This window comes from Bombus pyrosoma, linkage group LG9, assembly GCF_014825855.1.
Source record: "Bombus pyrosoma isolate SC7728 linkage group LG9, ASM1482585v1, whole genome shotgun sequence".
NCBI lineage: Eukaryota > Metazoa > Arthropoda > Insecta > Hymenoptera > Apidae > Bombus > Bombus pyrosoma.
In genome coordinates, this window is record NC_057778.1 from 11,893,079 (window position 1) to 11,919,806 (window position 26,728).

General features: G+C 40.8%; 1 protein-coding gene across 4 annotated transcripts in view; it reads right to left on the minus strand.

The window, feature by feature from the left end:
• Nucleotides 1-69: 69 nt before the first annotated feature.
• The window catches only part of LOC122571154 (protein numb), a 37,486-nt gene continuing 10,827 nt past the window's right edge, over nucleotides 70-26,728 (minus strand). For 2 of the 4 annotated variants that reach the window (XM_043734536.1, XM_043734534.1), the window contains exons 2-10: nucleotides 10,966-11,130; nucleotides 8,936-9,007; nucleotides 8,609-8,827; nucleotides 8,152-8,338; nucleotides 7,656-7,913; nucleotides 7,141-7,161; nucleotides 6,180-6,365; nucleotides 5,419-5,936; nucleotides 70-5,186 (exon numbers count right to left, since the gene is read on the minus strand). In XM_043734536.1, coding sequence (XP_043590471.1) covers nucleotides 4,878-5,186; nucleotides 5,419-5,936; nucleotides 6,180-6,365; nucleotides 7,141-7,161; nucleotides 7,656-7,913; nucleotides 8,152-8,338; nucleotides 8,609-8,827; nucleotides 8,936-9,007; nucleotides 10,966-11,103 — 1,908 coding nt within the window. In that variant the 5' untranslated portion in view covers nucleotides 11,104-11,130 and the 3' untranslated portion in view covers nucleotides 70-4,877. The remainder of the gene's footprint in view (nucleotides 5,187-5,418; nucleotides 5,937-6,179; nucleotides 6,366-7,140; nucleotides 7,162-7,655; nucleotides 7,914-8,151; nucleotides 8,339-8,608; nucleotides 8,828-8,935; nucleotides 9,008-10,965; nucleotides 11,131-26,728) is intronic. The other 2 variants (XM_043734535.1, XM_043734537.1) reach the window with 2 other exon arrangements.

A 26,728-nucleotide genomic window follows, 5' to 3' on the forward strand; every position in this document is an offset into this window, starting at 1 on the left:
CTTCTGTTTTCTTTGTTTCGAAAAGAGACGAAGATAGAAGGGATAGAAATAGACGATGGAAGAAGACAGTTTGGTAATCACAACAGATATTATAATAAATCATATCTTTACAGAGGCAGATACATTGTAAAACGAACAAGGATACTTTCACGAAATATACACGCAGTCGTACATTGATCCAGGAATCGATCGGCGACACTATGTACAACACAACCACGGAAGCGTGTACGATGCCCTGTCGAAAGAATTTACAGACATCGCGATTCCACTTTCCTCAAATTTGGCACGCAGTGCACCTGTTCGTATATTATTTCCTTTTTTTTTTATCTCTTTTTTCCTTATCCCAGTGTTTCGCTGCCCTCGCATTCGACGATTTAACCAATCACAAATTCACTAGTCTCGGTCGGAGAGTACGACACGCAGGAACCTGACGTCCTAGTCCTTACTTTCCACCTTCCACGATAAATTGATTTATTTCGTTTTTATTTTCTTCAAAGTAAAAAAGAAAAAAGATCGAAAATCCGAACGAACGATCAGCGTACGTCGATATAGAGGGCAAAATAAAACATAAAAAACAGAGGAGAAGAGAAAACAATAAGTACTTAAGGCGACGATATTATATAACGAATCGATATTGTATACGCGATTCCCTGTAGCTCGTTCTCTTCGAAGTAACTTCAAAAATCCGGAGCTACGTCAATGGAAACAAACATTCACGACGTCCTCGACATCGGTTCATTGATCGAGCCTTCGTTCGGATTGGTCGAACTATTTGGATTCGGATAAGTCGACTAATCCGAACGAGGGTTTACCAAGTTCATTTCCGAATGAAAAATGATGGAAAGAAATATGAAAACAAAAGAAGAAGAAGTTGTGTTTGTATAATATTTAAGTACATGGATCGATCAAAGTTCCTTTTCTCTTCCACGCGTGTCTTCTATACGAGTTTCGCGATAAGTACCTGGCGATCGGATCGCGCTTATGCCAACTCGATAATCGTTCCTCTCCTTTCTTGTTTTTATTTTATTTCATATTCTTTTGTTCTATTCTTCGTCTTCCTCTTTTGTGTCGATACTCGTTCGTTTTTTACTTTTGTTGCTTTTGATTTACCGGACGGACAGAAGGTGGCTCGAAAGATCAAGCTGAGACCTCGTCAAACGATCGAGAAGGATATCGGGCTGGATTTTCCCCATATGACGAGCGTCGATGATGTGTTCCGTTTCATCGTGTCGCGGTACAGTCTGTTCAGAATCGGTTGATCTCTCGAGCGAACGAAAATAATACTCATCGCTCCGTTTAGCCACTGACGAAACTTAAAGTTCGAAATCTAACGTCTTTGCGTCCACTTGGGTTCTTATTTTATATTTGAATCGGCGCTAATCTTTAAATTCGAAGATCGTGGCGGAATTGAACGCGCGTTAGAACGACAACAATGTCAATTACGACGTTGAGTGATTAGCAAAAAAAAAGAAAAAAAGAAAAAATATTTTTTAGCAGATAATTCATTCCGAACAGACCATATTTTGACGTCATTAAATACAAAGTATTCCTAAACTGTAGAAGCAACGCGATTTGTGCTGAGAAACGCTACCGAACTATTTACAAGGATAACTTACAATCATAACTGAACGAAACCTCGGCAACGAAGAACGTTGTTTCTATTTGCGTTAGGATCATCGCCGGCTCGGTGAACATTTTCTTCTCGTATTCTTACACACATACTTTCACTCACTCAGTTTCTCCTTTTTCTCTCTTCGCCTGTTCAATTTTACTTCCTCTCCCTCGTCCTTTCCGTTTCTCTTATTATCACTCTCTTCTCTTTTAAATAACTACTATTTATATACAATGCACACACACGATTCGTCGAAACGACGATCGAACACGTACCCTCTTTCTCGTCAATCACGAGAGATCGTTCTAGTTATTGGCCCACCTCGTTTTACCCCTGTTCGATGTAAATCCCTCGCCATGGTGTTACGTACGGTTTTAGCTCTGGGATCTTTACGATCGAGGAAAATTTCAAGAACAATTTGTCATATTTGTCTTATACGGGCATTTAGGATATCTCAGGATATTCAGGCATATAGCGTTCTTAGGATAAGTTCAACGAATTGCGACGTGCGTATTTCCATCAAATAGTAAGTAACTAAGTGCCGTCAGATGTAGCGACTCTCGTCGCTGTTTTACACGAGTAAAGGATCTCGCTCTATAAGCAGCAAGCCTTGTCAATTGCAACTCCTTTGTATTTTTACGAATCTCGTTATCTGCCATTCTCTTCCCTCCAAACGCTACTGTTTAAGCTTTTGTCAAAAGAATTCTAGAACCTTTGTTAGAAGCAACGAGCACAGTTATAGCGCTTACTGCACACATGGCAAGGGATTGAATCATCGTGGATCAATACACCTGGAGGAACGAAAAGTTGGAACGTAAACTGAAATGGAGACAAGCTTCAAGACGCGATAGTAACCCCGTGTTTATCTTTATATAGGATGTGGAGAGCGTTCACGTGTCTCCGTAATTGTTCAACAACCGACATAACTATATAACAATCCGTAGTATCATATACTTATTATAAATTCACGTTAGAACGCGACTCCGTATATCCGTATATCGTTGCTCTCGTGTTGGCTCGTGAAACGACTTTCGTGAATATTTTAGCTCTTGTTCTTTTATGTCACTCTAATTTTTCTCTGTGCGGTTTCTTTTCGTTTTGTTTCAAGCGGAAGCACCTCTCGTGTTCTAGTCGCGTGAATCGTCATCTAATGGCGTCACTTGCAGACATTCTATGCAAACATTTTACATTTTACGTTATCGTATACCACACGCTGGAAGATGTTGCAACTTTGTGTCTGGCAGAACTTTCAGTTACCCGCAGATATTTGGAACATGTGTGCAGACAATGTCTGTAGTGCCTTACGCAGACAAATTATGCATCGTCGTCGTGATCCTGTAGCAGTGACGGTACGCGATTTCATAGAATATCATTGACTAAATTTCCTTTTCAGAATTCTTTTGGAAACCTGTGAAACTTACGATTCTTTCTTGCGTCACAGCTACGCAAAATCATAACGATGTTGCAACGTTTGTCCGTATTAAGCTTTTAATTTTAACACGATCATTGGAATGCTTCGACCCGCTCGCACGTACGATATTAGACAACGATAGCGTGGAACGTAAGTACTGACTCTAGAAATTTGTTAACATCTAATCTCTTCTCTTAAGTACACTAAGTTGTATATGCGTGTGTTTAGGACTCGTCTAGTTAATTCTGCCGGCTAGAGAACGATAGACTCTGCACTACCCAAGCTCGTAAACGCTTGCTTACGTTCCAGACGGGAAATTCGCAATTCATCGAGCAAAATTTACGACAGCCGCTCGACCCCATTCTCGTCTTTAAGTACTGGCCACACCTCCGTGTATATCACAGTCCGTCATTTCGCTACTCAGTCGCGTCAGTCGTTTTACAACGCCTGGTTATCGAATTACGTAGGGCCACGTACAGAAATTTTATTTTCACTTGACTGCAACGCCATATCGCGAATCGAAAATTGTCCTTGGCATTACCAATTAATTACTAAATTATTACCAAATACGTAGACAATGTATGTATGTATATATATATATGTATCAATTCATTCCTTGCTTCATCGTGTCTCGAGGCCAAATCCGTCACAGACTTCAAAAATATTCAAAGCCCGGCCAGATCGAGTACGACATCTTAGTAATTAATAAATACGTAACACGCTCGTGTCTATCAATGTTATTCGAGAAATGAAATCTACTGAAAATCCTGACTGACCCTAAATCGATCACCAGGGGCGGTATACGTCGATATATTTCTTTTCTGTCTTTATCTCTACTTATTCTCCTATCTAAAATTTTCCTTGCTCGTAATTAAGAAAACTTGTCAATTCCTGATATTTCGAGCTGGGTAAGTTCGACAGAATTTTTCATTCGCGGCCATCGACCGTTCGAAAAGAAAAATAACTTTTCTGTCGAGTCACGTTCGTCACGCGGACCCGCGGTCGGACTAACTGTAAGCTACTAGCATCGTGTTTTCGCGTTATATTTCTCGTAACTTTTACGTTATATATGTTTTTTTGTTTTTTTCTTTTTTCTCTTTTACTGTTATATTCGACGAAACATCAGATTGGTGCAGCATAATCTTGGGTGCGTGGAAATTTCGCTTCATCATGCATAACGACGGTAACCGTATTCAGTCTAAACTACTCAAGATTATTGTACACCTCGTTTTATTAAGTACTTTCGTGATAGACATTTAAGTTATCGATACCAGCGACATAATCTAGCTTCCTTCACGAATAAGGTGCGATGACATCTAAAAACAGTATCGTGCGATCCAGGTCGACCGATCGACCCGAATCTCTTATTTAAATAAATCCACGTTCACTTCACCAACGCGATCGAACGCGTGGTCCCAAAAGACGCAATGTTAATTTACCTCCTTTCCCTGTCTCTTCTCTCTCGTATCCAAATTCGAGGTTATCGAGGCTATGTGTGCGTAATCTACTAATGTCTAAAAAACATCGTTTTTTTTTTTACGGGTACGTGTTTTGTGCTGATTTGTTGTTTATCGTCATTGCTACTAAACATATCTCTTCGAGATCGATACGTATATCCTCCGTCCCCCGCTCCTGCTCGTTTTCTCAACGTTTCTCGTTACATCGCACGATGCTTGAACCGTGTCGCCCGACCGGAAACTTCATTCGAGAAAACTTCGCGGTTTCGTCGACGTTTGACGCGTTTCACGTGTAATACTTCCGGTCGTGCGAGAGGTCGAAGCGCGAACGGACGTGGAGTCGTCACTATGTGTTCGAGCGGAAGTACTTGACCACGCTATTGATGAACTCCTGGCGCTACAATTGCACCTGGAACGCTTGAGTCGCGTTTGGCATTATGAAGGGGTTCGTCGTGCTCGATTGTCGCAGGTTTCTCGCCGCGATCTCAGCCCATTCCGCGTCAAACGGATCCGAAGGACCGGACCTGGTGGCCTGTCCCATCGCGGCCGAACCGAGCGACAGGGCTCTCGCGTGCAGCGGTGGCGCTCGTCGAGGACTCGTTTGTCCTTGAGAAGGAGATTGCACTGAGGGTGGCACCGAGCTGGTTATACTGCCTAACCATTGCTCTGGTTTTGGCAACGCGGCTGTCGTTGAAACAGGCTGGACCTGGAACGATACGAGAACATCGTGAGATTCTGTTATTCGTCGACTCGAAGTTGGAAATTCTATAACGATCCTACGGTAGCCTAGCGACAATAATCGATACGCTCAAGAATCTAATTCGCATCGTCGGCATTTCTCTCCTTCACGCGAACTGCTCGAAATGTAGAGAAAGAAGGTAATCGATAATTCCTACAAAGTGGAAATCCGTGTCTCTTGACAATTCAAAATTGCTCACCGCTGATGTGGAGATAGTATTAGGTACCGAGGTTTGGCTAATCTGGCTAGTATCGTTAATAATACTGCCGGACAAAGCCGGAGATACGGATGCCACGCTGGTGGTCGGTGAGTTTGTCTTCGAAATCATTACTGAAGTCACGGGAATCGGCGATCTATTCACAGCTGGCGTGGACGCGTTCCCCAAGGATGACGTAGACGCTGTACTAAAAGCTGGACTGGCCGAGGGTGGTGTTCCAAAGACACCAACGGTGGTGGTGGGTGCGGGAGTGCTCATAATTATCGGTGTGGGCGCGTTGGTTCTTGGAAGGATAGGACTGAGATTACTGGTTTTATTCAGGATGGGCGTAAGCCTGTGATTCGAAGCCAAAACAGGCGATGGAGCTTCCTGCCAGCTGGGTCCAACATGGTTCAGATTACTGAGATCGTCGTTTTTGTCGTTATTGTTGTTGTTGTTGTTGTTGTTCAGACTCAGACCGTTTTGCAGTTTTAATTCGTCTAAGGAGTTACTGCTCGTCACTGTAAAACGACATAACGTTTCGTGATGTGATAAAACACAGAGTTATTCTTTTAAGTAATAAATAACGTAAAAAAAAGAGAGAATTTTTTTATCAGCGCTAGAAAAGTAGAAATTTTATTTTACTTAGAGTCCCGTTTGTGAAAAATCTTACCGTAGGCGATATGCTTGATTTTATCAAATAATCGCTATTAGACGATAAGAAAAAGTCGTATTACATTTTCCATGGAAAATTTGCGATATACCTAATGGAGTATTATTAATCGTAGTGCTAGTGAAGAGCTGCTTAGCAACAGTGCTTGTACTGCTCTGCGTAGGGATTGGTCCAAAGTCATCGCTGCTCGAGAGAAGCGAAAGCCCTTGTGAAAGTTGCTGACACATCGCTGAAACGCTGTCCTGGCCCGCAGGCGATATTTCAGGTATTGGACTAACTGTAAAAATAAGAACAGAATTTTAATACATCGAATACTCTACGTAATAAACACTGCTAACATACTATAATTTGGTGCTTCGAACTGGTGCTTGAAACTACAGAACGCATGCTGCAGACACGTGAACACGTGTTAAGCGTCCAACAGTGATATACAAGATGTTAACAAACGGATAGTTCGGACAATTACAGATTTGTAATATTTCATGAACTGAGCGAACCGAATGGAGAATTATAGAAGAAGATAACGAGATAATTTCGTGAGCTGTTTATACGTTATAAACGGAATCGTGACTTAGCAAAAATAATTTTCTTTCAAGAAAGTACGAGTACAAGCAGAAAACAGATCTATTATCGTGAAAATAGAAAAATACAATTTATTTAAAAAAAAAAAAAAAAAATTTTTATCTACGATCGCTTAATATCTAAGATTTTCTTTATCTATGTCGTAAAATAGTACAAACTTGTAAATGCCGAGTCATCCTATTTTTATATCGTGTGTAAAAACCAACTACTGATTTCGGAAAACAAAATTAAATGCAAGGAGGTACTTCTTAAAACGGAGACATTTAGAAAACTACAGGATCGTCGCTATCGCGAGGAACGTTTGAATTCTCTTCTCGTTTCGTCTACTCGTTCAACTCGTTGAACTATGAATAACATATCCTATAGGTACACTGGTATATTTGAACACAAGGGAGAAAACGAACACCATTCAAGAACATCAAAGGAGGATCAGGCAATATGGACAATTAACAGAATTAGGGAATAATGACCTTCGTCATATCCTTCGAATTCTATTGCAAAAATGAAGAAGTATATTATTCGTTGTTGCGAGTGGCTTAAATATGTTAATATATATGCAGCACATGGAAGAAAACGACTTGATAGAAACATTTTGATGATCGAACCAAAGACCCTACGATATCTTAAAATAATCTTGTAGTTAACATATAATTACAAGACTCTATCAGTACTAGATATTTTATGGAAATATTATCCGACATATTTATTATTCAATTGACGACGAATCCGCGGATTTTATAAACATTTCACGATACTTTCAGATCTCCAATCTGTCTTTTATACATCGTAATCCTCTTTTTGAACGCCAAGCTTATCAAATATACTATCGCAGTATTCACACGTTGCACGCGAATATAATATATATTCTACGTATGTATGGCGCTATATTTCTTATATATTGAAAAATACACGATTCTATCGGGCAAGATGGTCGTACGTATCTGCGTGATCGCTTCTTTACTGGGAATTATATTAAAAAGCTTACCTGGTGGCTTCAAAGGTACAATGTGAGAGATAGCAGATGGCATCCGTGACAAATCCGTCGGTTCCAGACTGTGGCTACGTGTGCGCTCAAGATTACTAGGAAGATCGTTGATCCGTAAACTAAGCTGTCTTTTGAATGGCGATGCTTGGTTCAGTTGGGTAAAACCGCGGAAGGAACCTTGTCGTTCGAGCATCGAGGGAGTAGCGTGCGGTCTCTCGATCGCGAAAGGGTTGTAGACTTGTTTTATGGGAGGTACATCTGCGATGGAACGAATGATCATTAGAAACGTATTATACCTATCTATATACTCGTTTTATCTCCATAACATTTTTCTCCGGCGAAAATTTGCTTATGATTCCATTTAATTTTCGGTGTTGTACGATTACATCGAGTTGATCAAAGAAATTATATGTATTCGTAGAAGTATGGTTGGAAACAACGTATGACTTTTCCTTCGAAAATTGCGAGGAAAATACGAAGAAGACGAGTGACTGACCTACGGCGCGCTCGCGCGAGTCCTGCAATCGTTCGGTTAGGGATGGCTGCCTGAAACTGCCACTCCTCGTGAAGGTTGAAGTTTTTGAATCGAACGTCATCGTGACGCCGCATTCCTTGTCCCTCCGTTGCTTTCTTTCCAGGCACGCGGCAAAAGCGCAACCCACTGCATGACTCAAACGCTCTCCCTGTAAGAACACGGTGAATAATAAGCGTTGACTCGTAATCGGCGAAACTCCTACGATAATATTACTTTCCTTTGTAATTTCCTAAAAGATATTTTTCAAATAAACGAGGTAGATGGTTGAAACTATTTTTCCCCGATTTTATAACGCGGCGTTTATAACTTGCAATTTCAAAATGTTTTACATTTAGAAAAATCATGCATTTAACGTAACGAGACGTAACCAGAAAGAAAGTTAACGAAACTTCCTACGAAACGCTTCAGCGACACGTACCGACTCTTTCAACGCCAGAAACCCGTGGCACATCCAGCGTCTGGTCGTGCCGTCTCTACAAATGTAGCTGAATCCCTTCTCGTGATTTCGATCCGGAGCACAAAAGGAAACTTTCTCTATCGTCTGGTCGACGATCAGTCCTTTTGTCTCATCTTCAACGACCCGCAAACCGTCCCCTGATACGTGTAGCACTGCGCGTACCGGTCGCCGCCTCGAGTTCTGCAAGAATTTTATTATGCAAAGAATCGTATTAATCGTCTTTTGATTCAAGTAGTTTCTTTATACGGAAGATATTGCAATTTTATTAAAGGATTTTGTGTTACGTACCCTAAGTACTTTTAGAGCTTCCTCGCATACTTGCATACCCCTTGACTCGAACACCTCCACACATCCCAGGTACTGTACGATTGAAATCGATTGGATCAATTGATTGAAGGGTAATTTGCAAAAATATAAGAGAAATCAGAGCTAAACTGTAGGTGCACAACTTTTATATTGAAATTCAAAGACGTTTTAACACGTTGACTGGCACGCCTGTTTTCAAAAAAATCTCCGTCAGGCCACGCGTGCAGCAGTACACCAAACGCGTTCTCTGCTCGGTGCTCCCCCATCGATATTTTCATAATGCGAGTCGCTCATCTGGCGGTCTTACCTCTCGTTTCCTTCGTTTCCATTCCTTCGCATTTGTTTCTCATTTCTCCACTTTCTACAGAATCAGTTTGAATCTTGGCCGAGCAACGAACGGTATAACTTAAAATCTCTGCCCTAATTCGTTACAATGTCGGAAAGAAAAATTGAAAACTTATTTCTTAGTAAGTCAGATAGCATTAGAGGCATTAGACGCGCGTGCAAACTATGTTATGCAAATAAAAGACGTCGAATGGGCCGAACAAAGGCACAAAAGAATTTGAAGAAAACAACAACTTATTGACCAAATTGACCAACCTCAGCTATGTATAGAATGCTTTAAAGTTTTACATGCTAAACAATGTTTTTAATAAACCATTTTCGTATTACTTTTATAACAATTCAACAGTTTTATTGTCATGGAATATCTTTTCAAATACCTACGACGATCCTTCGCAAGTAGTCAAATAAGCGAATATGGGTTTCGTGGCCTGATCAGAAACTTTGCTGACACCCGAATACGGGTATCGTGGCAGTCAACGTGTTAATACGATAGAAAAAGTGACAACATCATATAAATATGAAACGACAAACGAATGAACGTTTCGACAATGTAGAGATGCTCTATCGAAATCGATGAAACTATAGGTCATCGAGGGAAAGCATAATGGAACGCTTGTTATTCGAGTATCGATTATCTGGATACGTGCCAATTTTACGGCTGTTGGCTGCCCGAATTTCGATTATATACGCGTTCACAAGTTTTCGTGCATCCGATGCTGGAAAGCATTTCCTTTCAGACGGTCAAATTCGTAATCCGCGTTACACGTACGTAAGTTTGGCCGAGTAAATGTCGAGTCTAGTCAGTAGATCCGTTAATAAAGCAAAATACGCGGCTTTGTCTAATATTAAAAATGCTTTTTGGAATAGAAGATGTCCATTTAACCCTTAGAGCGCTATGGACCCATATGTGCGTCTGGCGAAAGCCATCGGTGTGGACTAAGAACGCATATATGCGTTTGTCAATTTTTCCGACCACCTACGCACAATTAATACTATTACGTTTGTGTGAGATAAATATAAATGAATTTCAATGTTAATGCCGCGTTCGAAGAAACTCTTTTTTTTTTATTTAATACTTTGCATTCACAATTTGTCCAATTTGGACATTTGGTAGAATTGAAACTGTCTTTGAGAGAATATTGGTCTACGGACGAACTGTTGAAAGGCAATATTTTCCGCAAAATATAATAATAATAATAGCACGAGATCGGTACATGGTATTATTACAAATGTTGCACTTTAACGATAATAATACAGTAAATGACGATCCTTTAGCACAAATACGACCAGTAATCGCACAACTGAATTATTAACTTGCGTTATATTCACTAAATTTAGTTTTCTAGTTTATTGTTTTCTAGTTTACTACCCAAATTCTAGTTTATTGTAAATTTCCAATGTTTATAATAAATAATTAATACTAAAAAATAACGCTCTTGAATCATTTAATCTCGCGCAAAAGAATTACTATAACTTATTACGATTTGCGCTTTGAATAGTCAATGAACAGTGTTCAGTCTAGCGAAAAAGTATTCAGTCCACAGCGATCGTCAGCGCTGGCCGCGCGCCGTCCGTACGGACCGCATACGCCCCGAGTATTCAGCACTCTAAGGGTGAAAATGAAAAGATTGGTTCTTGAAGCGATAATAAATCGTCGGCCGTAGTACCTTAACGTGGAAAGCGCAGGTAGCTGAACGGACAGCCGTTTCGTCTGCCTGCCATTGATGAGGTTTACTCGATTCCGGCACGTGGGGGTCTTTTCGCCGCCGAAAGCTATCGCGGAAACTTCGTCGAAGTCGGTCCATTCTTTTTCCCGGTGACCTCTCGCGTTTCTGCAATAATACAAAAAAAAAAATGACAATTAATATTCTGTAATCAACGAAATCGATCGATTAACGAGACAAAAACTGAACGAGATAAAACTAAACGACATACCAAAAGAGACCCAGAAAAATACACGCAACACAATCGCACGAGCAAACAGGAAAGAAAAGAGAGAACACGAGTAAAAGCTCGAAAATGTGTCGCAGGAAAAGCAAGATCCAAGTTGCGAAATATTTCTAGGATATATCACATTTTGAGACCAATTTTCTCTATTATATACATGCGTCCAATTTTCTACCGATATTTTCTAATTGCCAGTTGAACGTGGACTGAAGCACTGTTCTATTCCTTCTGTTTACTCCGACAGGCAGAGAGAAAGAGGCAGAGAGAGGGAGAGGGGAGTTTCTATTTTTTTCTAAGCGTAAGCAGTCCATGATTCCTCCCAAGATACGCTCGACAAACATCTAAAAGATCTAGGAATCGAATCGGTTAGGGAGGAAGTTGGACAATTTTCTCCATATCTAACCGCAGATGCATTCTCCAACCGTCGTATCTTAGACTTTTAATATCGCGCATCCCCTGCACCGACCATGGCGTTTCTGAAGATCCGCGAATATTCCCAGAGGTCGAGCACTTTGCTTCGTTTGTCTGATGAGCCGTTTAACAGTGGGCCTTGAGAAAAATAGAAGGCAGCCAGTGTCTGGCAACGACGGCGAACAGAGTCCAAGTCGTACAATGGCCTGTGATCGAATCTTCGCCTCGGTTCCCAACGAATCTTTTATATCAGAACCCTCGACGAACTCTCCCCTAGTACGGAGCCGCGAATTTACCCTCCTAAATCGACACCCCTAAGAACCGGCCAACGGACCAAGGATCGACATAGGTTGAGAAAATCTTCTCTCCGTTCCGTTTCCCTCTTTCCGATCCCTCCGTTTCTTCTCGTTTTACAACCCGGTCTCTTTAGGTCTCTCGGCCGCAAAGGTAAACAAAAGTTGTCCATACAAATCGAGCGTCAATTAGTCTTTAAAGGGATAAGGTGCCTTAGCTCGATTATCCTTTCCGTGCAAGATAAAGAGTGTGTTTTACCGCTAAAAAGGTACATACTTTGGTCACAATGGAAGAAAGAACTTCTTCGAGAAGTTATTCGAGACTTGATCGTTTTTCATTGAAAGGACTGCCATATGCACCGTAGATTATTTAAACAATTTTCCCTGCAAGTAGCATTCTCCAAGAAAATGTGGCAAATAGCTCATTCGAGCTACGTACATGTAGTAAACAATTACGTAGCTGAATACAATTTGAACGATTCAAATTCCCACGATAGACCAATATGAAAATAGATGGAATTTTTTGAAATAAGCAGAAGAACCGCAACATAGTTCAACGATAAGACGTCTGCACGGTATTGCGTGTCTTGGTTAGACGTTCCCACCGAGTTTATGTGCGCTTACCCACCGTGTGAAAGAAATTTTCGATAAGCGATACATATGCGCATTCTTATTTTATCGACGAATCGAACGATACGATACGAAACAGACGTATATCGCATACAAGTAAATAGAGGCACTTACTCGTTTAATTCAATTATTTCGTTCGACTTAATTTTCGTCGGAATCGCTTACCAACGAAAGCACTTTGACTTTGATTAAACTCTATTCCGATGTTTCTGTATATAAACGTATTACTCTTGTAATACAATCTGTGCTTTTAGCAAAGAAATTCAGCAGCCACTGTTCTATCGTCGGAGAGAAACAATTTTTTGTTCTCTTCGTTAAATATTAGGTTGTCGGGAAAGTGTCTTTCTTTTACAGACCCGTCTTTTACAACGATGCATCTTTATACGAACATGAAACCTAATCTGTCGAACGTTGCGATCCTTATTTTGATAGAACAAAACGGATCATACGTTGTTCGATAAAATAATATGAAACGGAAAATGTTGTGCATCCATTATTTCCCTGTAAAACGAAACTTTTCGTACGACTTGATAGCATTACGACATAAACGATGGTTAGTTACTTGCTATTACGAGTTACGTGGAAGTCTATCAAATTTTGGAAGTGGTAATACTAATCGATAAGATGTGTCAGAAGATGAAGCAAAGAAAGGAAATGTTAGGAACGTTTATCGCTTAACATCCTCGTATCGTTCACCTTCGTTCGTATTTCGGTCGTGCGATGTTATTCGTCGCGTTCAATTTTTGTCGTTGATAGACCAAACGTAGAAACGGCGCTAGCTTCTCGATACAGATAAAGCAATGATCTTATCTCGCATGAAAAATACGGAAACGCGTTAACTCGACGTTACACAATCCATGTGAACCAGATAACATGTATCAACGAGATCATCAGAGCGTCATCCCCGTTGCTATATCGTAAATATTTCGTTCTCGACTGTGAAAACGACGCGGGGCACGAGGATTCCCAAGCGAACGACCGCTTTTTAATTCCACCTTTTCACAGTGTCGCCGTTTATCCGACCAATCGAACAGAAAAAGAGTTGGCCCCAAGTGATATCGCACCTCGGGATCGATGGTTCCTCAAGTTGCGAATGAATGGGAATGTAGGGAGAAAATTAACTTGTGGCATCGATGCAGGAATGTTAGGGACGAATTTGACGTAATCGTTATTAGTGATGAATTTGAGAGGTTTTACAGTATGAGGGTACATTGTTTGGTGCTCAAACTGGAAAGGACATCACACAGGCCACCTGAAATGAAACCAACCGAAGGTCCATGAATTTTCATCTGCAACTATTCCTGAGTAGCGCCGGACCACTTATTCGTATAACTTTATATATTAGCCAATTTTAAGTTTAAGTTCTCTCCGTGTCGTAGGTGGGACGTAAACACCGTACGACGAGACGTAATCGTTATTAGTAATCGACGTAATTAAATCATCTTCGAATTATTCGTTAAGCGTTCAATCTATAGAATTTTATCGAAGTTTATAGAACTGTTGGGATATTCATCCCCCGTTCGTACAAATATCGCGCTGTTACGAATCTATTTTTCTTTTTACAAAAACCAAATGCTCTTCGCTTTTCATAAAGATTTTATCGGACGAAATATATTACATGTATATTACACGTTGCTTTGGCCAAGACGTCCTGTCCAAAGCTTACGAGGCTTTAAATTTCGTGCACGTGGAACTCAAAACTGCCATGATCTATGAACGTTGATAAGCGATTTCCTACTGACAAACCTATCCATCTTCTAGAAAATTGTCCAAGCAAGAGGACAAAATAATTTGATTATAAAATCGACAGGAAGATAATACAAAGGATAGGATAAGCAGAATTTTGTTGTTGTATAGATTCGACCTATGAAATATATGTAGTGTCAAAATATGATCTAGAGCAAAGACAAGAAAGAATCGTTTATTTGAAGTTTAGTTTTATCCGTACAAGCAATACCCAAAACAAAAACTTACTACAATATCTTCGTACGTCTTACCCTAACACTGGGCTTTCAACTTCTCCTCACGTCTCCTTAGGTCAAAAATTGCTGACCCTCAACCCTCGCATCCTTCTCTCACTCTTTTACTCATTTAGCTTTGGCGTCACCAAGGCATACACTCCTACTTACACTCTTTCTCTCTTCCCTCAGCACTCTTACGCCCCTTAGTTTATACCTTAAATTTACAACTTGTACTATTCCGAGAAACTCAAACTTAAATATACAACGGACCAAGCGTATACCCTCCTTTTCCGATACTACACATCTTCAGATTCGAGACACACGAACCAGCATTTGTCGTGCACGACGGTACGAGAACTTGAAAACAAATGTAAAAAATTACACGTAATTTGTTCTATTTTGGATGAGAAATGAAATAAAATTGTTATATCTCGACGATGAAACTTCCATCCATGATATTACGACAACATTTATCCGTTCGCAAGTTCAGAACGCGATATTTGATCGCATCTGATGCGTGGCTTGCAGAAACGCGTTCCACGACCAAGCAAATATTGTCACGTACTTCCAACGATCCTTACTCTCGACGATAGATCCCTGTTCGTGCAACAATAACGAAGCTCTCGCAGCTGTAACCACTGCGCACCATGATGAACCAGTTCATGGACCGCTATGAAAATAATCGAACCGCGTGGCAACCGAACTCGAGGACGCTTTTTTCCATATGGAGATGGCGATCACGCACGAGAACCGAACTAATGGTTAAAACGTGCGAAAGCGAGCACTCTTGATCCAATCCGATTACTCAGGCTGTTTGCTTAGCCTGCTAATAGGCTTACGAGAGAGTTAGAATCGCAACGGGCCAAGTGAATCGTCGCGATGACGTTCGATCCATGCAAGATGACATCCACGTGCTGGTCCCTGAGCTCCAAACAGATAATCGTTTGGAGGAGAATCGATAAGTGGTCACGCGACATCGTATTATGTTGTTCACGTGACGGGAAGGCGATGAATTTTACCGTTATCTTTTTCAATGTGAATTTTTTCGTTCGTTTGATTATTTAGCAGCGGAAGATAACATCGCTGGACGTGACCACGATGTCACAAAATGGATAAATAGCTTGCCTATTCTTCCCTATCGAATTTATCGAACTTCGAAGTTCTATAAATTTGAGAGAATAAAACATTTGATCTTGATTTGATTGCGCGAACGAAGCTTCAACGCGTATACGAAAGACGTAGTATAAAGATGTAATTAATGGGAAATGAAATATAAATATTCTTGGTAAAATATAAATAAATCCATACGTAAGTTGCACGGATTGGTCGACGTTGGAAACTTATTTGAAGCTGTCGTGCGTCTACGATGGTTGGATTGGTCGATTAAATTACGCTCGTCCACCGATTCACTAATAAAAAAACCATCAACGCCATCGTTTCGAGACCAACGAATTCTAAATCAAGTTATACGCGTGAATATCATGCTCTCGATCATTTACTCTCTGTATACGCGTGTCAAGTCTGCTGGGTGTTACGTTCTAATTTGTTTCCCGTTGAATTTATCAAAATGTCAATTACAGAATGTTTTCAGAGAGAAATTTGGAGTCAAATTTTGATCGACTAACGAAACGACGACTGGACAAAAATAGGTTCCCGAATCGGATCGACGATGACTAAGGAAATAAAAATGGACCCGTCGTGTGAATCAGTGAGCGGGATCATCTGGCGCATTTTGTTCGACGTCTTCAACGATACTTACAACTTTCTTTTTCTCGAGCTTCACCCGTGAGTTGGACGATGAGTAACGTCTCGGTCATCCGGAAGTTGTCAGAAGGTTGCAACGAAATTCTCGTAAGTTACCAGGCTTTAAAACGCAGCCATGGGAAATTTCGTTAGAAAATCATTTTGAAACAATTAACCTAGCGACGTTTCATTTTTAGAATTAACAAAATTAGACCACAAACAAAAGCCAATCGTACCTTTCACGTTTGTCAACGAATTTTCTTAAAGTATTAAGCTTTGTGCTTAAAAACAAAATTACATTTCTTTCAAACTATAACGCGATAATAAGGATAATAAGGACGAAATTTAAATAATACTTTCCTGCTATTCGTTAGACACAGAAAAGATAGGGTCGCTTAACCTGTAATTATTCGCTACTTGAATAAAATTGCGTTTCAAGCGAGTCAAACCGATCCTTGAAGTCATATTTTCTTTGAAAGTCGTTCCTCGATTGTGTGTCGGATGCGCATCCACGTTTATCGTGCTATTTGATTGCAGGTCGAGCGTTATTACCCCTTAATGAAACCCACATCCTCGTTGTTATAGCATTCCCATGAGAAAACGGCTATTCGAAAGAAACGTTGTCTCCGACGTTACAGCGATGTGATATTAAATGCAATTCAATGGTAATATCATCGTACGTACATACGTGAATATATGCAGTGTTTACGTTATTAGCAGAACGTATGATTCGTTCCGACGATCGTTCTCCTAACGATTATGAACGAAACGATCCTCGTGACTGATTCTGCTGATGTCGTTCGATGTTTTTACGAAGCTACTTTTACTCGATAGAAATATCGATGTACTTCCCTGCAATCTTACAATTAGATCGATAAATATCATCTAAATAATTTTTTAATTCGACTCGAGCACTTCAACCTGTACTCGCGGAAAGACTTTACAGATAATAATTTTTCGCTCGTTTGGATCCGATAATATTCCCCTCGCGTCTGCAGATACGATTAGTCACTCGAAATTAAATTGCAATACACAAGCACAACACCGTTCTTATTACACATCTGATGACTCATTGTCAGCACTCGTTCCGTACAGATATTTCGTCATAGTCTGTTTCCACTTTATCGGGAATGCACGATCCTTTGGACGAAACTTGCTTCGACGTAAAAAGATAGAACAATGCCAAACGAGTTGCAATAAGTTTTGCATTGTCGGGAGGATCGAATAATGAACTTGATTAATTTCCCGAATATAACGTTATTGTATTTTTTTTTTTTTTTATTTCGTTAGAAGTTCAAAAGTCAAAGTAATTTTCACGTTATTTACGGTACATTCAGCTTTCTTTCGCTGTATATCTCAATCTTTTTCGTTTTTACGGTTACGGTCGATCTACGCTTAATACGCTGACAAAGTAAATTGCCAATTCGAGGATGAGAAGGGAGAAGAATAAATTCGAATCGAGTTCAACAGCCTGTTTCATCCCGGCGTTTCTTGACGTCTTTTATCTCGTTAGAAAGCACAGATTGTCGGAACCTTTCCACACGGTAGCAAACCGGCTTTTACATTAAGGAGTAACATTACATTAATAATTTTTTTCTTATAAATTTCTTCAACGACGTCGTCGTTCTTGCCATCAACCAAGCTTCTTTCTAAGAGCGTCTTTAATATCGCTCGTTCGAGATGGGAGCGCCGTAAAGTCCACGGCTCGCTAACAGCAGGAAATTGCGGCGCTAGATCGACCTGCCTACGTTTTGACATGCACGACCCGTCTGCATGCACACATAATAACCGTACATGCATTCTCCAACCGCCATATTTCCTTTCACGCCTCAAGGTCGAACCTAGAGATTACCAGCTAACGAAGTTTGTCGGTAAAATATCGTAAATACGAGAGAACAGGTACCACGACCTCGCGCGTAATTATTCAGAATCCGATGAATCTTTCAACTTTAACGGGATCTATCGGGTTCTGTTGTATCTTCGCGTACAAGAACAGACGAAGCTACGGAATTCTTTCGTCGAACGCAGACGCAGAAAGAGCTTTAGATCGAATATTAGATCGATAAAACTTCAAACGACATTTATCGTAGTAAATGTACGTGTATTGTCATATATACAAGCGTATCCCTGAAGTATCGTTCGTATCGTGCCACTTTCAGTCGAAAAAGGCGCCGTCTCGAAGCGTCTGAAACGGTTGATAGTCCATGGCACGGCACAACTGTCCCTGACATATAAGCGGAACGCGTAGTAAAAACGGACCGTTCTAAAAAGAATCTGAATGGTTGTTTGGCACAGCTTCTCTTCGTGGCTAGGATTTCTTACTTCGGGGCTACGTGCCAATCGAAGGCATGGATCTCTTGGCCCCCGACTAGGTGTCGTGACCTAGAAAGGCGACGATCAGACCCGGTATACATTCATGCAGCCCTATCAGTTCGTCGACCCGCCGAGCCCGAGACACTGGATTCTGCCAACGCTTCTCAACTATTTTCAAGCCAACAGACAGCAGATTGTTCGGCATACGCACCGGTGTTTTAGCATCTGTGCATCGAGAACTGTAGCTACTTCGGCAGCTATCGCTGCCTCGAGAAATCCGTATAATGGGTCGCACTGACCAAAGGAGGAGAGGAGCGCACGTTTTTCGCTTTCACCCTACGATATTTTCAATTTTACGATATCAACGCGTTAACAGTTTGTAAAGTCAAATACATGCTAGAGTTTCAAGTTTGATATTTACTTTGATCCGTTGGTCGAATAACGAAACTTTGGAATTTGTTGACCCAAGGATTCTCTGTTTTTCTCTAGGAAACATTTCGAAAGGAGATAAAAATCTGACGAATTGCAAATGAAACGAATACACGGTTCTGTCTCGTGGATGACGCGTTTACAGTGGAAAATAGTATGGCCAGTGTTTTATTTCACAGACTTTCCAGCAAAACGCTTTTCTCACAACGTCGCGTTAATTACACTAATTACATTAACGTCGGAATAAGAATGTTTCCTTATAATTAACCATTGTTCCTCTTCGCTTAAAGGATACGTTCGATAGTATAATTGGCACAATTATTTTTTTTCCAGGTTACGAACGAGACAAGACAGCAAATATTACCTTGTTCTTCTCGCTAGATAAGATGCTGCTAACTCGACAGTCTCTCGTCGCGTGACACAAGTGTCTTGATTTTCCGACACAAGTGTCTTCTTCGAAATTAAAGATACTCGTTCGTTTGTATCTGTTATTGAAATATCGAAATGTTCGTCCTTGAAAAATAAACGAAATTGTTCAATCCTTCTTTACCACTTCTCCAAGTATGTATCCACGTAGGTATTTTATACGTTTTCCGGGTTCCATATTTTCTTTCGTACGTGAAAGACAAAAATCGGAGATCGTTAGGCAACGACGTTGAATCGCGAAGAAAAATAGGAAGATACTCGTTACCTGAAATGGCAGCGAGTCTAACGATGACAAATATCTACGCGCGTCTATGAGTACCCGATCCTTTCACCGAGACAGGTGTTGCCGTGCACTGCGATGTAGGCAGACGCACATATGCACCACGATGGGCGGTGTTATTTACAGGACAATAACGCGAAAGCATCGTTGCGTCGCGAACGCGATTCAATTCCGTCTCAGCGGAACCAACACCGTGATTTACACCAGCAACGTTGAATTTTACCAATAGCACCGTGCGTCCAGCTGTAAACTACGTTTAAACAAGATTACTTTCTATCCGCTCTATCTTATCTTTTAAATTAAGTTATACTTCTTCAATTAAACTTTTGCTCCCGTAAATAGCCCAATCTTCTTTTACGGTTTATTTCGTTTACTTTTCGATATTAACAATTCCATGTATCATTTCGTTTTGTAAGTTACAAGTTAAATCGCTAAAATTGGCACAAGTCACTTTACAAATGTCGATAACAATTCGCCTATTACAAATCGATTAAAACCGAAAGACGTGGAATTTAGAAAATTTCGTTAACGATACTAGGTCGATCGTTGCGGACGTTCCTAATTTGTACCGCGACCGCCAAAATACAGAAAAATTCGACAACTCCACAAACACGAACTTTTCCCCGTAATTCCAAGACACCTTGTAGAATTCCGGATCTCTTTCCCTTGGTTGCTATCAAGCGGACGGACATCGATGCATGTAGCACCAGTTATCCTTGAGTTCGATCCCCTCGTTGATCGTCTAGCAGTATGCGTGACCGTAAACGTAAGTACACATGTACTTGCGCGATTTGCGTCGATTCGATAGAATGCGTGTCACTCGCGTAATATAATAATTCGTACGTAATCACAGGCGCCCCAACGAATTCGCGGTTTCAGTTATCTCTTCTTACGAAGCGTGAAATCCTCGTTCAGTGTGCTCTCGGGTGACCGCAACGCTTCGATCGCGTTCAACGTGTCGGAGCAAATGCTTTCCTTCGTTCGATCCTCCTTTGACGTCACGTCGTGAATTACACGCTACGTGGAAAAATCACGGCCCCGAGGTGCACGCATTGCGGTTACGCAGAAACGTCGGCGAGATTTATTTCTTTTTTATCGGGAAACGAGCTTAGAGTATGTCATTTCGTAAAAAGGTTTATTATCAACGATAACGATGTTATCACTTTATAAAAGCTTAAATATGAAAACTTAAAGAACGACGCGCAGATGTTCCCTACGTTCGTCGTACATGAACAAGTAAGCCGAAGTGTGAACTAGAATTATTTCATAAAAATAATGATACCGTACCTCGATTAGTTCGTAAATACGTACGCAGCAACGATAAGAATGAAGACTTGAAATCTTTGAGCGAACGATACGCTAGAGAGATCTTACGTTCGTGTTGGTTTAGGCGTTTTCAGTGGGTTTATCGGTTATTCCGTGCCTTCCTATTCGTAGAATTTACAACTACGTGTCATATCCTTCGGTATTAAGTTTCGGTGAAGTAATTTTAATAAGGTAGATAAATTTGACCCGTAAGCAAATCTCGAAGGATATAAGCAGCTCGAAGATAAACGCGCAGAGGCTTTCCCTGCGGCTATAGATTTCCAAGAACTATTACAATTTTATATGAACCGGTCGTTACCTAGATGCCATCTAACTGTTCTCCAACTCTTTTCCTAACGTGCAATAAGACAAAGTTGTCGTTGAATTCGAAGAAAAAATCATTGCAAATTTCGACGGACGTATCACCTTTGAATTCTACTTGTTCCATCTGAAATTATTTCCCACTGTCTTACAAATGCAACGACGAATACGTTTAACCTTCGACTATCTAGCAAAGCCGTACGACGTGTAACGCGATTAAATTCGATCCATATCCGTCCGAATAATAAATATACGAGGATACGATCGATTTCCACGTTGTACGCGCATTTCAATTCTTTCTACTGCGAACTTAACGATTAAAATATCTGAAAATTTTTTAAAATGTTATATCAACGATTTTCAAGTTACTCGGATCATCTTGCTTAATATAGAAATACCTTAGATTTTCTTCGCTGAACGTTAGCGTATAACAAGACCGTGAGATAGAAGACATCCACTGAAACGTGGGGGAAGTTTCTCCTGTCACAAAGAACCTGTTTGTATCCTTGCAGAACAACATTCGCGAAACTTTAAACTTGTTCGAAAGTATCGCAAGACTTCTCCGAAATCGTCCGATGCGTCCTTTGTCAGATCGAAAGAAAATTTCACGAATCGTTGAAATTTTTCCTCGAAATCGTTGTAATAAATTGTGTTCCGGTTCGATTGAGATAAAAGCGCCATCGTTACGCTTTATAGGTCGATCGTCTATTTAAAAAACGACCGTGTATTTAGCGGCGCTATAGAAAATCGCATTTGTACGAGCGCGATCCATCATGATCCTATTAAACTCGCTTTATTAGCTTGGTTCGACGTGCTCCAGTTGAGGATGAACTTCATTACGATCGTCTTGCATCTGACTCAAGTTGCACGCGCGATAATTGATCGTAATAAACACAATGAGGAAAGTGCGATGGAAACGGATCAATGTACGCTATGATTCTCAGATACGTTGCGCAAAATTCATTCACGGTTATATTTCTCGAATTATTTCAAATAAGCAAATATATAATACTTTACGTTCGTTTCCCTTAGTCGTAGCAAATATATCGAGCCGATCGAATACCATTAATCTCGTACGACACGTCCATTTTTAAATTACGAAGCAACCAAAACCGATACGATTCGTATACTTGGTCTGCCAGTCTTTCTTTTGTTTCGCAAAAACATCGATTTAATCGTTACCACGAACAATACCGTCGAAGGATAAGACGAAGAGTAATTCTCATTTCTCATAGATTTAGCACGAGAAACGAACGTTGTTCGAGTGAAAAAATAAAAAAATGATTACGAACGATTAAACGGTGTCACATCGTGCGAGGATTACGCGCAGTTTGGTAACGTTAGGAAGATTTTTTAATCGCGTCTCCGCGATGATTAGGCGCGCGTATCGCGATGGAAAGCGTTGCGTCGTATCGTCACGATCGAGTGAAAGCGACTACTCTCTCGAGATGCGGCTCGAGAGCAGCCAAGGATCGGCCACTTCGATGCCGCCAGGGAACGTTTCAACCAGTTTTAACCAGGGGTTACCTTTTAACAAGAAAGGTCGCGACTATATACCAAAGTATCCCTCGACTTAGGATCCTTTTACAACGCTGCTGCTGTGATATTTTCGCTTCGTCGTTGAAAAGTTTCCCATTTATCTCGAAAGGATTCCGCCCACCACTGTTACTTTAAAATCTTCAACGACAATTAAAAGTTCAGTACCGTTTAAAGTCATTGTCAAACACAATTGCGCTAACGGTGTTTCAGACAGGTTTGAGCACCTTTTGTGCTTTCACAGTTGAAACGTAAACGGCATGGTTATATGTTTCTAATATTCTTCGAAAGTTACTCGACTCGATAATTTCTAAATAATTTACTTCTATCCGGATAATAATTTATCGGATAAGATCGTCGTTATGATATCAAGTTTTCGACAGTTTTACAAGAGATTTTTCTCTTACTTCGCTGTCCGTGGAATGTTCAGTGCCCTCGGTTCGTCTTTTATGAAATACGATAAAAGATCGTCGAAAGCATCGGGCGAGACGCTGGATAAATTTCTTCCGTCCGTTCTAGATCCAGTGGCATTCGGTTGGCAAGGCAATTCGCCGGCGACGTGGCGGTAATTCCTTCCACTAATGGTTCGCATCGCTCTTCACTTTTAGCGGAATTAAATTCTAACGAGATCAGAAGGTAAAAGATTGTACGATTCTCCGATGAAAGAAATTGGTGGAAGAAACATGGTCATCCGTGGGACTCGTTAATCCCCGTCTAACCGAGCGAACAACCGTAAAACCGGGAATGCTATCGAGAAAGATAATTACACGGATGTAACTTGTAACGTAAAAACACGATTCTTCCGTGTAATTTCGTATTCGTAAATTATCGTCGCGTATTATCTTCGCGTATCGAAGTTTCGATGAATCGGGAAACCGACCAAACGAAATCACATTGGTTCCGTTTGCTTCGATACGACGCAACGATCATTTGAAACAGAATAGTAGAAGATGAGAGATATCGTCCTGCCTCCTTCGAGTTCGCTTTGCAAAATGTATTTCGAAAGGATTAAGAAGCACGAGAGAAGAAAGTTTCGAGTTCTCTCGCGAAGAGTTTAAGTTTAAGGATAAGAAGTTTGAAACTGCGAAGCTTAACTTGTCGAGGCTCTCGGATATCTTATCCATTTTTCTCAATTATTTTTCTTCCGAGGATGTTCTATATTTGTACGAACTAATGCATGCAACTACGACGTAGTTATCTCGATGTAAAATATTTCCGTAATATATGCGATCGAGTTAAAACGAACAACTCGCCAAAGGTATCTAATTACGTAGGTGTACGTATGTATGGCATTTTAAGTAAAACAAACATCTTTCGCTTTACACGCTGCCTTTTTTGTCCGTCTCTGTTCGTCCCCGTTCCGCCGATCCTCGTCTTAACGCACGTTCGTTAAAAACAATCAGCCTCGATGTCACGGACTGCCTGACCGACGCTTTCTCTTCCAACGGTCATTAATTAACCATTACGCAAATGACAATTAGTAACGCAAACCGCGTAACCTTGAATGAAAAATCCTGAAAACGGTAGCGTTCGTTAATAGCATTGTGCAACACGCGAACGCACGCGAATGCAGGCCAACGTCGACGATTGTTCGAAACACCGTAGGTTTCGCTTTTCTTCGACAAGAGAGCGATAAAATTTCACAGTCGACGCAGTTCGAGTTTCGCCTTCGAAACGAATGTCCGTTCAGCTTACGGTTTACGGTTACTCCGCAAAAGTTTCAGCCGCTATATCGAACGAAGGTATTCGAAATCTGCAAAAAATGTCTTACAGTTCGTTTCCGTGTAACAGCGTGTGCGAATGTTTCGCAAAGGTAACCGCGTTTACTCGTCCGCTTGTAGTATCGGTAAGACAGATGGCCCAAGACTTTTGCACGGTATACTACGCGCAAAGCCTCTTGTGCAGCCGACTCGAAGTCCTCGAGGAGAATTTATCGGAAAGCCGTGTGTCAGTAGGAATTCTCGGAACGGAGCTGTCCCTATTACAGGCGAAGATCGTTCACAGATATGCATGAAACTACGTAATCGTGATTTGTAATGCACCGTGCATCGGAAAAACGGTGAAGATTATGTCAATAGCGAATCTTTAATTTCGTTTTTCCTTGTTACTCGCTGTCGTATCTTTTTAAAGCAAGCGCTCGTTGTGTTTAATCTGTTAACGTTTGCGCCATGCGAACGCGCGAAGGATGCTGAACGTTCGATATAAAAATTTAACGTGTGTTTGGCGTGAAAATGCAACCGCGTGTACGACTCGAGTATTACATAAAAAATAAGACGCTATTGGCACTCGACACAATACCAACAATTGCGATGCAAATAGAGAGAAGAAAGAACAGGCCGTTTGGTCCACGGTTAATCGACCAGTCTTCAAAAGATCTTTATTACGGCGCTATTTTTCAAATTCACTGCGTTCTGTCGATGCAAGTGACGCGACAAACGGCGATTAGACGATGATGCAACAACGCGAAGCATATGTTTGTAATTTGTAACGCGAAACAAACTTATTAACGCTTCTATCGTGTTTGGACCTACACGACTCGATAGGGTCATTAAATCGATACATGCTTCGGTAGCTTTCTTCCGAAATTTACCAGTCTCAGATCTTTTAATTTCATTTACTTTATACGTATTTTAAAACCTGCGAATGGATTTTTCACGAGTTTCGCCAAAAACCTATGTAGTCGTAATTGCTACGCGATTAGTACGTAAATGAGTATGTAATAGGCGAGTTAATATTAGACGAACAAATCGCGGGGAAACAATCATTTTTTATCGCGAGAGATAGGAGGAGGACGATATAATCGTGAATGGGCACGAGACGAACGAAAAATTCGAGGGATCTGAAATCTGGGGAATAAAATGGAATGTAAGCGACCTTCATCGTGACCTTTACAGGACCAGTTTGATCCAGTCCACGAAAATACTCATCCGCCCACGACGAAGGCCGAATTTAATACGTGCTTGAATCGAAGAAGCTCGAAATCAAACGCCCTAAGTAATATTTCAAAAAAATTATTTTTCTTGGACAAACAACGGAACCCAGTTTCGTTGCTTCGGACAGTTTTACCGCACCGAAAGCTTTACTTTTTCGATATGTTTGCTTCGTCTACATCTTTCGGTTTCTTTACATCTTTTTTCGTATCTTACGTAGGAAGATGTAGCATGGGCACCTCTGTGTCTGTGTCAGAACGTATCGATTTTTAAACTTTCGCTTTTTAATGTAACCATTCATATTATTGACAGTATTATTTATATTATTAAGCTCAAGTGTATATATATACATGTCGAAGAAGGATTGGACGTACGGGCGTCTGAGGTACCCCCACTGGAATTGGCCATTGTGGGTACAGCGGTAGTTTGTTGTTACAAATATGTCGATGCAAGAGATTACAGGTAATCGCGACGAACGAACGGTCGAGAGGTCGATGACGACGGATTCAGGTTTTATAACGAATCCATGGCCAACGGGACAGCGAACTCAACGTGATACGCTATTTTCGTTCTACTCAACGTGAAAACAGTACTCCGCTCGGTAAGCTCTCTCAGATAACTCTCTCTCTCTCTCTCTCTCTCTCGATAACTCAGCAACCAACTCAGTAACCAAGTCAATCAGTTACTCGATCAGCAACTTTGTCAACAACTGTGTCTTAGTCCCAATGGACCTACCCTTTTATAGTCTTCTCCCCACCTCTCGGGTCAATCTTTGTTTTGAGGCGAGCTGCATAATTATTTCATACCTCTGTTGTTACAGATCCATCCCGTGACCGTGGCTATCGTCATAAACCCTGAGTAAACCTAATCTGATTACAACATTACAACTATTTCTTAGTTTTATT